The 13,382-nt window shown below is 36.5% G+C and overlaps 4 protein-coding genes across 4 annotated transcripts; 3 read left to right on the top strand and 1 right to left on the bottom strand.

Annotated features, from left to right (window-relative positions):
* The first annotated feature begins 174 nt into the window (after nt 1-174).
* Nucleotides 175-3,543, top strand: LOC108978737 (V-type proton ATPase subunit B). Its single transcript, XM_018949160.1, has 5 exons — nt 175-286; nt 360-513; nt 1,390-1,895; nt 1,961-2,716; nt 2,801-3,543. Exons 2-5 carry the CDS (start codon nt 435-437, stop codon nt 2,936-2,938), a joined length of 1,479 nt encoding a protein of 492 aa, XP_018804705.1. The 5' UTR covers nt 175-286; nt 360-434; the 3' UTR covers nt 2,939-3,543.
* A 3,154-nt stretch (nt 3,544-6,697) lies between these two features.
* On the bottom strand, nt 6,698-8,512 carry LOC108978679 (cell death abnormality protein 1). Its single transcript, XM_018949073.1, has 6 exons — nt 8,305-8,512; nt 8,061-8,197; nt 7,868-8,003; nt 7,666-7,809; nt 7,153-7,464; nt 6,698-7,084 (listed from the first exon to the last, which is right to left on the bottom strand). Exons 1-6 carry the CDS (start codon nt 8,387-8,389, stop codon nt 6,876-6,878), a joined length of 1,023 nt encoding a protein of 340 aa, XP_018804618.1. The 5' UTR covers nt 8,390-8,512; the 3' UTR covers nt 6,698-6,875.
* Nucleotides 8,513-8,622: 110 nt separating this feature from the next.
* Nucleotides 8,623-10,384, top strand: LOC108978678 (histone H1.3-like). Its single transcript, XM_018949072.1, has 2 exons — nt 8,623-9,648; nt 9,711-10,384. The coding sequence occupies exons 1-2, from the start codon at nt 8,953-8,955 to the stop codon at nt 10,233-10,235; spliced, it is 1,221 nt and encodes a 406-aa protein (XP_018804617.1). The 5' UTR covers nt 8,623-8,952; the 3' UTR covers nt 10,236-10,384.
* Nucleotides 10,385-10,780: 396 nt separating this feature from the next.
* LOC108978695 (histone H1.3-like) lies at nt 10,781-12,067 on the top strand. Its single transcript, XM_018949093.1, has 2 exons — nt 10,781-11,301; nt 11,361-12,067. The coding sequence occupies exons 1-2, from the start codon at nt 10,828-10,830 to the stop codon at nt 12,003-12,005; spliced, it is 1,119 nt and encodes a 372-aa protein (XP_018804638.1). The 5' UTR covers nt 10,781-10,827; the 3' UTR covers nt 12,006-12,067.
* The last annotated feature ends 1,315 nt before the right edge of the window (nt 12,068-13,382 follow it).

Raw genomic sequence — 13,382 nt, 5'->3', positions numbered from 1 at the left:
TATACGAAATAACTTTATTGTAAAATACAATAATAATTGCCATTCACAGATGAAAATGTCTAGCATAGTCAACAATCCACTGTAACTGTCAGTTGACACACATGCAACTCTGGTTGTGGTCACATGACCACACGTGACAGTTATATTGTCACTGTGAATATTTCTTTCTAAACTTCAGTGTGAATTTTTCTTCGTACTCCAACGACGTCGTAACGCGCAGCTGACTGTCCTCTACCACTAAAAGTATCTGGCTCCAGTTGTAGAGAAAAATTCTTATTAGAAAACTGTGCGTGTGTGGAAAAAATATTTCATTGAGTATAGTCCAACTATAATCAAAAACTTTTGTTGTTTTTCTTTAGATTAATTGTAGAGTTTGTGTGCCAACAAACGATTTTGTGAGACTAATTTGGAGGTGCAAATAAATTGAGGGCAAAATGTCTATATCTGCAAAACAAGCTAACAGGGAACACGTCCTGGCTGTTTCCAGGGATTTCATCTCTCAGCCACGTTTAAGTGAGTAATACAAATATAATTGTGAAGCTTCTTTTTTCTAATAGTATGACGGGGCCAACGTAAAATTAGGTCCGCCATGACAGACGGGGAGCTCAGCGAATATCAAGACAAAGAAGAAGTGCAAAAATCGATACAATTTCAATGTAGTTGCATTATGGGGCTAGTTTTTACATAGCTCCAATTTTTTTCTTATTTTGTTAAAAAGTTCACTTTTATTATGGTGAAGAGAAGCAATTTTGGTCATGGGACTCGTAGTAATGTTGAAAACTATGAGAATTACCATTGACATGGTTAAAGCGATTATAATTAAAAAAATTGCACTCGGGATAGTCATGTGACATCAATGTAGTTCCGAATGACAATAACAACCAAATGTGAAGGCACCTGACCAAATGAAAAACAATTGTCTGAAATTTATACTTTTTATTAACATTTTACCAGTTTAAAGACATTTAAAAATTTTTATCAAATATTAGATTTTATATATTTTGATGTTAACGAAATTATATTTTACTACAGCATCTAATATTTATATTACCATGATCTGTAATCTAAAACAAAGTTTTAACTTTGCGAAAAGTAAAATTAACTACGACTTTTATATAATTTATCAGTGATTTCATTTTCGTTGTCATTTTCGGTATTTGCCATTCTACTGGTTTTCGTTATTGCTCTGATATACAGTCAGCTGACGTTCAATACATTCGTTAGGTCGTTGGATATTCTTATCTCGCCGATAAAATATCGCTGATTAACGTCATTTCTCTTAGCAGTAAGCTATTCATGTGCCACACCACGAGATCAGTGCATTTTAATTTATATCCTTTTTATTATTATTTTTAATCTAAAATGTGAAAATATATTATAAATTTACAGCCTACAAAACTGTTTCTGGTGTCAACGGTCCTTTGGTAATTTTGGACGAAGTGAAATTCCCCAAATTTGCTGAAATTGTACAATTGCGCCTTGCTGATGGCACAATTCGCTCCGGGCAAGTGCTTGAGGTGAGCGGTTCCAAAGCCGTCGTACAAGTTTTCGAAGGTACTTCTGGTATTGATGCGAAAAACACAGTGTGCGAATTCACTGGCGATATTTTGCGTACACCTGTATCTGAGGATATGTTGGGTCGTGTGTTCAACGGCTCAGGCAAGCCCATCGACAAAGGTCCCCCAATTTTGGCAGAAGATTTCTTGGATATCCAAGGTCAACCTATCAATCCCTGGTCACGTATTTATCCCGAAGAAATGATTCAAACCGGAATTTCCGCTATTGATGTGATGAATTCCATTGCCCGTGGTCAAAAGATTCCAATCTTCTCAGCTGCTGGTTTGCCACATAACGAAATTGCCGCTCAGATCTGTCGTCAAGCTGGTTTAGTTAAGGTGAAAATTCCGGAATTGATTGTGAAAGCATTACCTGAAATAAATAAATCTATAAAATTTTGTAGATCCCCGGAAAATCTGTTTTGGACGATCATGAAGATAATTTCGCCATTGTGTTCGCTGCTATGGGTGTGAATATGGAAACTGCTCGTTTCTTCAAACAGGATTTCGAAGAGAACGGTTCTATGGAGAATGTGTGTCTGTTCTTAAATTTGGCCAACGATCCAACCATTGAACGTATTATTACACCTCGTCTAGCCTTGACCGCTGCCGAATTCTTGGCATACCAGTGCGAAAAGCACGTGTTGGTCATCCTTACGGATATGTCTTCATATGCTGAAGCTTTGCGTGAGGTGTCGGCTGCTCGTGAAGAAGTGCCCGGTCGTCGTGGTTTCCCCGGTTACATGTACACTGATTTAGCTACCATTTATGAACGTGCCGGTCGTGTTGAAGGTCGCAATGGTTCCATTACACAGATTCCCATTCTTACTATGCCTAACGATGATATCACCCATCCAATTCCTGATTTGACTGGATATATTACTGAAGGCCAAATTTACGTTGATCGTCAACTACACAACAGACAAATCTATCCACCAGTTAACGTGTTGCCATCGTTGTCACGTTTGATGAAATCTGCCATTGGTGAGGGCATGACTCGCAAGGATCACTCTGATGTCTCCAATCAGCTGTATGCCTGCTACGCCATCGGTAAGGATGTACAAGCCATGAAAGCTGTCGTTGGTGAGGAGGCGCTCACGCCTGATGATTTGCTGTACTTGGAATTCTTGACCAAATTCGAAAAGAACTTCATTTCTCAGGTGAGTTGCGAGTTAAAATTATATGGAACTATCTCCAGCTAGCCTTTAAAAAATTTTATTATAAATTGTATGTTATATACACAGGGTAACTACGAAAACCGCACCGTCTTCGAATCGTTGGATATTGGCTGGCAGTTGCTGCGTATCTTCCCCAAGGAGATGCTGAAGCGTATTCCAGCTTCGATTCTCGCGGAATTCTATCCCAGAGATTCCCGCCATTAAATTTATTATCAAATATGTTGCTTTTAATTTTTTGTTTTTTTTTTTGTTTCATGGGTTTACGTATACGGTGCAGTTTTAAACGCAAAGCGCCATCCACTTACACCCCCATCAAATATACTATTAATTATCAGATCATATGAAAAACATCGATAGTAAGTTTAACTATAAAATGGGAAAAATAGGAAATATGCTTCAAACTGCAACTGAAAGTGAAAATCCAAATGGAACTAATTAATTATGGCCGAACGAAGATATTTAGCAAAATAGGAGACAATGAATTGTAATTGTGACGCGCTTGATGATTCACACGTCCGCTATGTGTGGCGTTAAAATGTTTTATTACAACTACTTAAATTATAAATGTGTTAGATAAATTGTAAACACTTTGTAAAAGTTATTAAAACTAAAATATTTGCTAAATTAAATGTTATGTAAAGCATCAATACCGATAACACACCTTACAGCGTAATAAGAATGTAAATAACTAATTGTTTAGAAAAGGCGAATCACTGTAAAAAACGCAGCAAAGATGTGTTACTTCATGTTTTATTCGTTCAATGTAAGATCTTGTAAATTATATCAGGTTTTTGTGTCTGCTAATTATACTTTTGTTTTATTTTATCAAAAAATTTACGATTTCTCTGAACCTAGATAACGCAGCCCATCACCAGTCGCAGTTGCGATAAAACTTGTTTATTCTCACATATTTTAGTTCTTAAGTTTCCAAGTTTGAAGTCACAGCTTAAAAGCACACATATACACACTTACATATAGAGCATTCCAACTTAAAGTTATTTTTAATTAACGCAATAATGCTTTGTTCATGCATACATGTTACTCAATGTTCAAGTATTAAACAACCTATCCCAACTCGTCTCACACGCACACAAACCCGAGTTTTCTTTAAAAACTCCACACTTGGCGAAAATCTATTGTAAATGTTCGGCACAACTCGCCAACTGGCCTTTCAGTGAGAGTTGATGAGTCTAAACTTTTTGTTGTGTTTTTTTACACCTTTCAAATTGCTTAAATGTTTTTTTTTCACTAGCGTACTGTAAAATTTGTTGAAACTAACCTCTGGATGATAATAATGATAATAGTTCTTAACAATGTTTGTTGTAAACTAGAACGCAATAGCGGAAGCAGAAATATAGAGAAAGTTTATAATATATATAAATTTAATAATACAATTTATGTATGTATAAAATAAAATTTATGAAACTATGTATATTAACTACAACAATAAAGTGAGAGACAAATGTATTACTCTGTTAAATTTATGTTTTCATTGATCATTGGTTTGCTGCTTTTGATCACCCTACTGTCGTGGTGCTATAGAGAAATGAAACTTGAAAGCGAGAAAAGTTGCTGGGGAGTTTGTATATACATATGTATCTAAAAAAATGCATTGCTTGAAATAATTATTTGGTATAGATTTCTTTCAGTACCTTATTAGACAATATTTAAAAATTGAGATTTTGGAAAAAAGCACGCATATCTTTTTGCTTGCGATCAAAAATTTGCCTATTGGTATCTACTAGAAGAATAATTGTTTATTAAAAAAGAAAATAAAATCTGAAGGAAAAATTCACGACTAATGTGCTAAGAGGTCAATCTTCTTGATTGGAGTATACACCGTTTACGTTGTTATAGCCGAAGAGGTCTATGGAGTATTATATAATATTTGAGTTCAACAATTTTCCATCACGTACAATTATTTTTGTAACTTTACTAAAGTCAGTAATAAAGTTAATAAATTAAATTAATTTTTATAATCTGAACAAGGCATATTACATTTGCCATGAAGTTTGTAACACCCAGATAATCAGCGTTCGTTTGTATATGGAGTCGCTCAGTTGTTGAGATAGAGCCATTTTGCCACACTTTTTCCCCCAAGAAGCAGCTCATTGGAAAACTTATGTACAAGACATCTTTACGAAATTTTGTTTCGATCGGATCCCCATAAAACATGTTGCTTCAGAGTATAATAGTTTTGTTCACCTAACGGTTGTATGTATCACCTAAAACACATCTTAATCCTTGGCAAAAGGTACAGGTGGGCTAAATATTTTGAGAAAATGGGAGTAGCTCCGCCCTCTAATAGGATTAATGTATCTCGCAAACCGTTGAAGCCAAAAGAACGAAATTCGCTCAAATGAAACCCGTAAGAACCCCTGTCGAATACAATAAATAACGATAAATAATTAAACTTAGAAAATTTTATAAGGCTCCAAGTCAAAATTAGGAAATGGGCGTGTCACCGCCCTCTTCTAGGTGAAGCCACATATATCGTTACCCGCAATGTACCGATTATTCGGACTCCAGTCTCTACAGTATAATTATATAATTTCTCGTATCTTTTGGGCTGAAATCGATAACATTGGGCGAAAACTTGATCTAGTCTCCATACAAGTATAACTGTCATCAGGATTTTAGAATTTTTACTCTATATGTTTGGTGATGGTATGGGAGGAACTTTGGGAGCATTTTATTAGTCCTATGTTAATTATATGTAATCTTGTTTAAAATTGATTAACAATTTAGGCAATACTACCTCCAACCACCATTTACTACTTATTATATAATCGCTATTCTAACCAGTTTCGTGCAGAATATGTCAGTCAGTGAGCATTATTTATATGTAAAATTACCTATAATTAAGTTCTCGACTATACCTGACACAATACTCCCATATATTGAGTTCTGTCTTTCCACCTGTATTTAAAATTAAAATGCGCGATATTTTAATGAAGCCAAATGAGCCAGTTTTTCTAAAAATTTTGTAGAGTAACGTTGAATTAGAATGGAATTGGTCGACTACTGTGATCAAATTGAATTTTGTCCATTTCATCTCCTTCAAAGTAATTCCCTCCCGCTGCAATACACTTATGCCAACGAATTTTCCAGTCATCATAGCACTTGGAAAAATCCTCCGTCGTGATTGCCATCAGAGCCTTCTTCGATTTAGCTTTTATATCCTCAATTGTGTCAAAACGGTGTCGTCGGAGTAGTCATATGAATTTGTTGAATAGCCAGAAGTTACAAGAAGGTAGATAAGGTGAAATGTGCCGAAATGCTCATGAATAACCAATTCAGTATGAGATGGTGCATTGTCACACTTCTTTGTTCAATAAATTCAGACATAGTAAAAATCGAAGAATTCACTTTCAGAGCCTTAGAAAACGGCACGCATCTCAAATATGTAGCAATGAATATTTTGACGTGAAATTTAGCATATGTAGATGGCACTAATAGACCAATTTACAGAAAAATTTACCAATTCGAAAAGCACGCGAAATAGAATATTTAAATTCACCTTTCAATTTGACAGTAGTAAACCTTGGTCTAAACCTCATATCGCTCAAGTAATTAATTACGATCCTCTGGTTGACGTTTTCCCCATTACCTTAATATTTCGTATTAAATTAAGCCTCTACGGTCGAGTTGATGATATCACATACATATATCTCATTTGAAGAGATATTTAATATAATTTTAGCTGAGAACTAAAATAAGTAAATAAAACGAATTCTAAGTTTACGGCCTTCATATACATAGGTCAAGAAGATACTAATTTTGATTATTCACGATTTCGTCGAATGATGAATATTTGAAAACAACAAGTTTTTATTTTAGTACTATAAAGTTTTGCCAGCACCTAAAGGAATTTCGCCGGCGTGTTGCAACTGCAAGAGTATGAAATGTTCGGTTAAACCAGATCTTAGCCCTTCATTACCTATTATGTAGCTGTGGAGGGTATTATTATTTCGGTGCAGCAGAATTTCACCATATTTTATTTATTAATTTTTAATTTCTTTATCATTAACTATAATGCATATCTTCACATTCTACAAACTAAGGTTTTATATAAATTGGACTTTTCCAAATTTTTGCATAATGCTTAGGCACTGCGAGTCTTTTGAGCCTCCTATTTCAATTAATGCATTTGCAAACCCATCATCGCCAATATAATACACAGCAAAGCTTTTTTAACGTTCACACTTGAGGCCGTGGACGAGCACGGTACTTGGTTTTTGAAGCCAAACCGGCAGGCACATTCGCCGTGATCACATTCCATCAACTGCTCATTCTCGTCTTCAGGTCCATTGTTACAGTGCTCATTAATAGTGCAATACTGGCCGACTTCTACAGGTGATATATAGATTAATTGAAGGAACATACACCACTCGTGTGCAACTTGTGTAGATACTTACCCACTAAGGGTGTGCAGACTTTTTCTAAGGCAATACTATAGCGGTTTTCCTTAGTTTTTCTCGTCGCAATTGTATATTCCACCCTACACTGACATTTGCCGTTCTCACAGGTAGCACCTGGTCCCATAAAAGCATAGCATTGGCTCGCATCCTGGCAGTCTTCGTGGAGTTTTCGACCCGGCAGACATTCCTCCGAAGTGTTTGCACTTACGTAGCCCTGTTCGCAAACACACTCGCCTACTTCCGGAAAACAAATTTTGTGCGGTCCGTGTTGTGAGCACCTCATTCTGTCGTCACATTTAGCTCTGCTCTCTTTCGTAATGAAATAGATGTATAAGAAAGTGGAGAATTGTTATGGTTAAACGTATTAGCTTCATTAAAATAACTATAACTTTCAAAGCTTTAATAAAGGCTAGTGAAAAACGTATGCTCATTCTAGAGCGTCTCCGAATGTATGGTTAGTGAAATAAGAAAGAAATTATCTTAACAATCTACCTACTCCATTTAACTTACTGGTTTGCGATAGACATATGGAGCCATTCCTTAAAAAGCCAGCATCGCAGGAACAGTTTTTTGTGCTCCAATCACAGTGACTGAATACAGTAGAAAACAGACATTGTTCATTAGTTTCGCATGGTTCGCCCAATGGTACTTGTTCTACAATGAAAGAGTTAAATAAAACAACTAGATAAATCCGTTTAACTTATTTTCTTACTCGGTATGCACCGTCTTCTGTCTATTGTAGGTACATAGTCGTCCTCGCAGTAGCAGAGATAGTCCGCTTGATGACATTCGGCATGCGGGAGCTTGCAAGGACAGTTACCACCGATTATGTTATTCGTATGGAGAATCTACAAAGCAATTGAATTACTAGATTATAATCACTGCTTCACTTCACTAATCACTACTTTCGGTTCACAGGTAACGTTCACATTCGTTTGGTTGTTGAAACAATGGCACAAGCCATGGACGCAGGACGATGTAACTTTTTCCGTTTCGTAATAATGGCAATGCTCATCCTCGGCGCAAGCGACCTCCATTATTTCTTCATTTTAGGAGTATCATAGTTTGAAAAAGAAAAACAGAAAAGACATTCTTAGGTTAAAAATTGCAATTAGGTCATTAGCGTCTAAATCAGGGATTCCGTTACACCTTCGGGTATCATAGCTAAAGCTGGGCGCACAACTAGAAAAGCTCCAATGGAGATCCAGACTACCCATCCGATTGACTTAATCATTTCAAAATGTACAAGAGAGTAATTCTATAAATCAAAAGACGATGGTTTGGTAAGAAAATAATGCGATGCCTTATGTAATGCGAATTCTATTTCTCTTTTTGGTGCTAAGAAACTAAACTGACAAATGTTTACAGTTATTTGCATATGTACGTGAGTTATTTATGCTTTATAAACAACAACGAAGCGATTGGCGGACAGGCGATGGTGCATTCGCAGAGCCGATCACCGATCTATTGTAAAAGAGTCGCGTAGGGATGCTAATTATTATGCCTTTTTGCATTTCTTAACATTTTGCTAATAAAATAAAAAATAATTAAATCAGTGATAGTTTGTCAAAATTCCTATCTATAGATTCTCTTTTTTTAATGTGTATATTAGTTTTCTATTTGGTTCAATCTATTTGTCAGTTAATGCGATCATTTTGTGGGTTAAATAAACCGTTTCAAACATTACTGCATTTACACAAAATTGAGCATTTGTTGGCTGTCAATATCGCTTCAGTAATCATTTCGAACATTCGATTTTGTTAGTTTTATAGTGAACAAGAAATTTATTGTTGAATTATGAAATTATTTGTGTACAGTTCAGTTGAAACTTCAGATGATGACGAAGATGAAGAAGTGAGTGAGGAGGAATCCCAAGGTGATTCGGATGTAGGCGAAGATGAAGCCGATTCTGATGAATCCAATGAAGATGAGCAGGCTTCAGATAATACTGACAATGAAAAGGAATCTGGAGCGGAGAACACTGGAGGGAAGTTGTCGAATAAAAATGCAGGCAACTCTGAAGCATCGTCAAGTAGTGAGGTCGATACTATATTCAGAGGTGTTAATGGTACTCATAAAATCAATGGTATAAAAGAAGAACCACCAATGAAAGGGCCGGAATTCAATATAGTCAAATCTTCAAGCAAGACGAAACCCATGGCGAATGGTGTAAGTTTACCTGCGCGTCTCAAAAATGTCAGTACCGAGATCATGGTTCTTGCTGCGATAAGAAGTCTAAACGAGCGTGGTGGTTCCTCGGCCATTGCCATAAAAAAATACGTCATGAACAATTATCCCCAGTTAGACGGACCACGGACAATGAAACTGATCAAGAGCTATATTAAGAAAGCATTGGTTAGTGGAAAGTTGGTGCAATCGAAGGGCACTGGGTTGGGTGGTTCATTTAAGGTATCGCCAGGTACAAATCGCTTGGAAGAGAAGAAAGAGCGACAGAATCGGAAAAAGTTGGTCAAAAAACCTAAAATTGACCAAGTAAGTACCAATAGTTTTGTTTATGATATGGTTTTTATAAATATCGAAATTATTTAATTCAGGCTGCTGACAAAGTAAAGAAACAACCCAAAGCGGCAGCAAACAAAACAGAAAAAGGAGAGATAAAGTCTGCAAAAGTGACAAAGAAAGCAAAAGCAAAAGGTTCGAACAGTGCAATAAAATTGAAAGACGGAAGTGAATCAACTACGAAGATGCCAAAAATATCCGTTGCCCTAAAAGCGATCGATCCACCATCTGCGAAGAAAACTACCAAAACGAAAGAGGTGAAAGAAGCATCCATTGATAATGGTAAGCCGGGTAAAAAAACCAAAGGGGCCGAACAAAACAAAGCTCAAACCGTGGATTCCACTACCAAAAAAACCATCAAAAATAATAACCTGGTGGCTCCCAAGTCGGCGTCTGCTATAACGAAAGAGGAGAAGGGAAAAACAGTAACTGCGTCGAAAAAGAAAACAACCGCCAAAGGTAAAGCTGCTGCTATGGAAAATGTCGAAACGGGCTCTGGAGATGCAGATGTTGTGAAGCCCAACAAGAAGACTGCAGCAAAGAAAGTCAAGACAAAATAACAACTGCACAATATGTTTATGATTTTTGCAGTTTCTCATTGTGATGAATAAGTATCTATTATGTAGTGTTGAAGGTGTTCAAGGTATAATGAATGTGGTTTTTTTTTTAACTTTTTTGCTTCTACAATAAATATTCAATTTTGATGAGATTTGTTTTAGACATAAATTAATAAATACGATACATATTATCATGAATTTTGGAAAAGGGTTGTTTTCTCTGTCATCATCAGTTTTACAGCGAGAGAGAAGAGACATGCAAGAAGAATGCAATATGACCCACTGAATTATTTATTTTCAAAACGTACCTTTGTATCTGATCGGCTTATCGCACAGAATGAGTTATCAATATAGTACTCAACTTCTCCCTTGCGTCGACTGGAGGAGCACATCCTTTCGAACACGAACATGCACATATGAAATAAAAATAAATATTTATCGAAAATACATTCGGGTTTCATCTAGTAGATTTGCTCAAAATATGAAACATAAATAAATATTAAAAAACGTTGCATTGAAATTCTTAATAAATGTAAATAAATAAATTTTTGTGAAATTCGTAAATTAAAGTCTACAAACAAAAAAATTGAGGAAAATGAAAAAGCATCATAAAAATATAGACAAGCCCAAAGAAATGCTCAAGAGTGATCTTGAGTTTTTGAAAAGGCGTCCCTCTAACAGGTCCGCACACGAATGTGTTCAAGATAACAGTTCGGGCATAACGTCTTGGAGTTCGAATGCCTGTTTGCAATATCGAAAGTTTAGCGCGGAGGCCCTCGTGCTGCGAGCACTGAAAGGTCTCTGTGAGCGCAACGGTTCATCGGTAGTTGCGATCAAGAAATTCATAATTAACCACTATCCATATGTGGATGGAAAGTTTACACTGCCTGTTATCAGGAGAGTCATTAAGAAAGCTTTGCTCAAAGGGAAAATTGTGCAGTCTCAGGGAAAAAACATGGAGGGACTGTTCAAAATATCAGCTGGAGAAATACGTGCAGAGCAGCAACAACAGCAATTTAGGCACCTTAAGGAATGTATCAAGTTAAGAGAGCAACAAAAGCAGGAATTGGTAAGGCTTTCATAACCATAAATTGAGAAAATGTAAAAAATAACGCTTCCGATACTTAGGAAAGGAAAATGATGAAATACAGGGCGAGGGATATTCAGAGACATAGAGTCTTTGAAGAAAATCAAGCAGCTCAGCGGAGGCGACGAAAAGAAGTTGCGAATGCGGCCAAAGCAGCAAAAGCCAGACTGACTGCCGAGGCTGCCAGGGAAATTTTGAATTACGCTCAACAACAAAGCGGAGTTTTCGTACCATCCTTACGGTTGGATGCCGGCACTTCGAGGGGAATAACACAAAGACCTCAGATCGTTGATTATGCGGACGCAGCCTTGGAAACGGCAAAAGTGATCAGTTCAGAACAATTAAAACATGCAATCATTAAAGCCACCGAATATGTGCCGCATATAATAGGTATCGATAATAACTCTTTAAGACGTACACCAGCTTTTAGGCATATGCCTATAAAGTATGAGAGAACATTAAGAAGTCCGATCCCTGTCACAGGAAAAATTACGTCCGAATATCCTAAGCTGACGGATTTTCTTATAGACAAAAAGCAAGTTCCAGGTGTGCCTGTAAACTTTCGATCCCCATGTGCTGAACCTGTGGTTGTAGAGAAGAACAGCGCGGCTGGAGAAAGAAATGCGCGGAAGGCCACGAAACGCCCCAAGGGAAGTACAAAAGCCAATACTAGACTTAACAGATAAGAGTTCTTTTATATTTATTTCTAACGCTAAATTTTTTAAATGTATTAAAACTCGTAATTGTATGTGGTTGTTTTGCTTTGCGAATACCCAGCCTATTACATATTGTAATGTGGGGAAATTATTACTGGTGTGCATTTAGTCATATGACCTTTGGCTCTAAAATTTGAAATTATTAATTTTTTAGACTGAGACTTCCACTGTGCAAAGTATGCTATGCAATGGTATCCTATTTTGTTGTGTTGAGAGGATATTCGACTTTTGGAACCATTTCTTCAACAGGATTAAGCTTATGAACCTAACGAACCTTATCCGAAATCCTCCGATAATAAAATGATATCATCTAAAAGACTTATTTGGTGTAAGTCTAAACCATTAATTCGGGACGAGATTTTATCATTATAGAAATTAGTAATTTTTCAGTTTAAAAGGAATGCAAATGTGATTGTTTCAGTAACGGCAGTTACGCCGAACTACGAACGAAAACAACAAAGCGGCATTGCTGAAAAAAGGACGGAACCCTTGGCTTGACTAAAAGTCCCATTCGGTAATCTTGCGGATTTGCGTGCCGAATGAAGCTGTGAATAAATGCGTCGCGGTAAATGGAGAAGAATGTTTGCTTTCTTTCAAAAGCAGCAGTAAAAAAGAAAGAAATGGAGGTTGAACGGAACTTTTATCTTGCTCGTACCGTTATAAAAATCGCTGCATGCATTTCATTAAATCCAGTAAGAAACGCCGAATTCTTTGGTCGGATTTAAACTTACTTTGCCAGCTCAGTTCAAATGAGTTACAAATATTTTTTGTTTAAATGTGCTCCGGTGATTCAGTGTTAATTTGCTGCTTCTGCTCTGCTTTCGTGGTAATATGAGCGAATACTTTCAAGCCCTTAGATAGAGTTTCACATTTGCCAAGAAGATTTGATCATTATATTTGCATTAATAAGCTTAAACAGCTCCGCAATCAAATTCTAATATTATAAACATCCTTCTATTTATTATAAGTGCCGTGAGAGGGGTGAGGCAGAAGACAGCATCCCAACAATTTAAATCATAACGACAAGCTTCTGCCTTGGTCAGAGGGTCCTTTTATTTGCCAATCACTAGCATTTCACAATCGCTTTTCAGCTGCTCAGTTAGACTTTATTACACTTTTACATACTTAGATGTGCCGTTATCTGTATTTTTCTTTCGTAACTTTCGCCATATTTTGCCCCATTTCATGATGTTTAAGTCTGTACATGTGTGGGTACATATGTATGATTGTATGCGTTCTACCATTTTCTCGTTTATGCGTCCATTTTGAGTTGTATTTTGACACTAACAACATGGAGGGAGTTTGTCCAAGTGTGAAGCGTGCAAATATGACAAACAGCTTAATGAA

The sequence above is a fragment of the Bactrocera latifrons genome, unplaced genomic scaffold, assembly GCF_001853355.1.
Source record: "Bactrocera latifrons isolate USDA-ARS-PBARC rearing strain unplaced genomic scaffold, ASM185335v1 scaffold_126, whole genome shotgun sequence".
NCBI lineage: Eukaryota > Metazoa > Arthropoda > Insecta > Diptera > Tephritidae > Bactrocera > Bactrocera latifrons.
This window is presented reverse-complemented; position numbering and strand designations above follow the sequence as displayed.